This window comes from Protomyctophum bolini (genome assembly GCF_963924005.1).
Source record: "Protomyctophum bolini genome assembly, chromosome: 16".
Classification (NCBI taxonomy): Eukaryota; Metazoa; Chordata; class Actinopteri; order Myctophiformes; family Myctophidae; genus Protomyctophum; species Protomyctophum bolini.
Genome location: NC_137877.1, coordinates 410,001 through 411,498, shown reverse-complemented (window position 1 = coordinate 411,498; position 1,498 = coordinate 410,001). Strand labels below are relative to the sequence as shown.

General features: G+C 37.4%; 1 protein-coding gene across 1 annotated transcript in view; it reads left to right on the top strand.

Annotated features, from left to right (window-relative positions):
• The first annotated feature begins 314 nt into the window (after nt 1–314).
• LOC308330685 (myocyte-specific enhancer factor 2C-like) overlaps nt 315–1,498 on the top strand; it is a 13,432-nt gene continuing 12,248 nt past the window's right edge. The window contains exon 1 of the mRNA XM_080785656.1: nt 315–471. Coding sequence (XP_080641782.1) covers nt 448–471 — 24 coding nt within the window. The 5' untranslated portion in view covers nt 315–447. The remainder of the gene's footprint in view (nt 472–1,498) is intronic.

Here is a 1,498-nt window from a genome sequence, read left to right as displayed (position 1 = left end):
ATATAGTTTAGATATGAATGTATTAAACATATAGTTTACAGTATATATGTCACTAAACATATAGTTTAGATATGAATGTATTAAACATATAGTTTACAGTATATATGTCACTAAACATATAGTTTATATATTAATGTATTAAACATATAGTTTACAGTATATGTTACTAAACATATATTGTATATATTCCAGACGTTAAGGAAGAAAGGGTTAAACATATAGTTTAGATATGAATGTAATAAACATATAGTTTACAGTATATATGTCACTAAACATATATGTTATATATTCCAGACGTTAAGGAAGAAAGGGTTAAACGGCTGTGACAGTCCCGACGCCGACGCAGACGGCGACTCCCTCGGCCACGCCCACTCCCCGCTCGGCCACGCCCACTCCTCCCCCGAGTCCGACGAGAAGTACCGAAAGATCACTGACGACATCGACCTGATGATCAGCAGACAGAGGCTGTGTGTAAGTACCTGTCTGCCTGTCTGCCTGCCTGTCTGTCTGTCTGTCTGTCTGTCTGTCTGTCTGTCTGTCTGTCTGTCTGTAAGTCAGTCTGGTGGGGGCCAGTTTGACATGGGAGGGGGAGGTCATTGAGTTGTCAAACGTAACGCCAAGGTTTATTAGATTATGATTAACAACACACTGTGTGAAAAGAGGAGTTAACGGGAAATTATGGGAACTGTATTTTGCCCGTAAACCTCACGTTTAGCAGCATATACAGTTAATATACGGTAACATACAGGTTGAACCTCACGTTCAGCAGCATATACAGTTAATATACGGTAACATACAGGTTGAATCTCAAGTTCAGCAGCATATACAGTTAATATACGGTAACATACAGTTAATATACGGTAACATACATGTTGAACCTCAAGTTCAGCAGCATATACACTAGTGAATATACGGTAACATACAGGTGTGATGGTACATATACAGTTAATATACGGTAACATACAGGTGTGATGGTACATATACAGTTAATATACGGTAACATACAGTTAATATACGGTAACATACATGTTGAACCTCACGTTCAGCAGCATATACAGTTAATATACGGTAACATACAGGTTGAATCTCAAGTTCAGCAGCATATACAGTTAATATACGGTAACATACAGTTAATATACGGTAACATACATGTTGAACCTCAAGTTCAGCAGCATATACACTAGTGAATATACGGTAACATACAGGTGTGATGGTACATATACAGTTAATATACGGTAACATACAGGTGTGATGGTACATATACAGTTAATATACAGTAACATACAGGTGTGATGGTACATATACAGTTAATATACGGTAACATACAGGTTGAACCTCAAGTTCAGCAGCATATACAGTTAATATACGGTAACATACAGGTTGAACCTCAAGTTCAGCAGCATATACAGTTAATATACGGTAACATACAGGTTGAACCTCAAGTTCAGCAGCATATACAGTTAATATACAGTAACATACAGGTTGAACCTCACGTTTA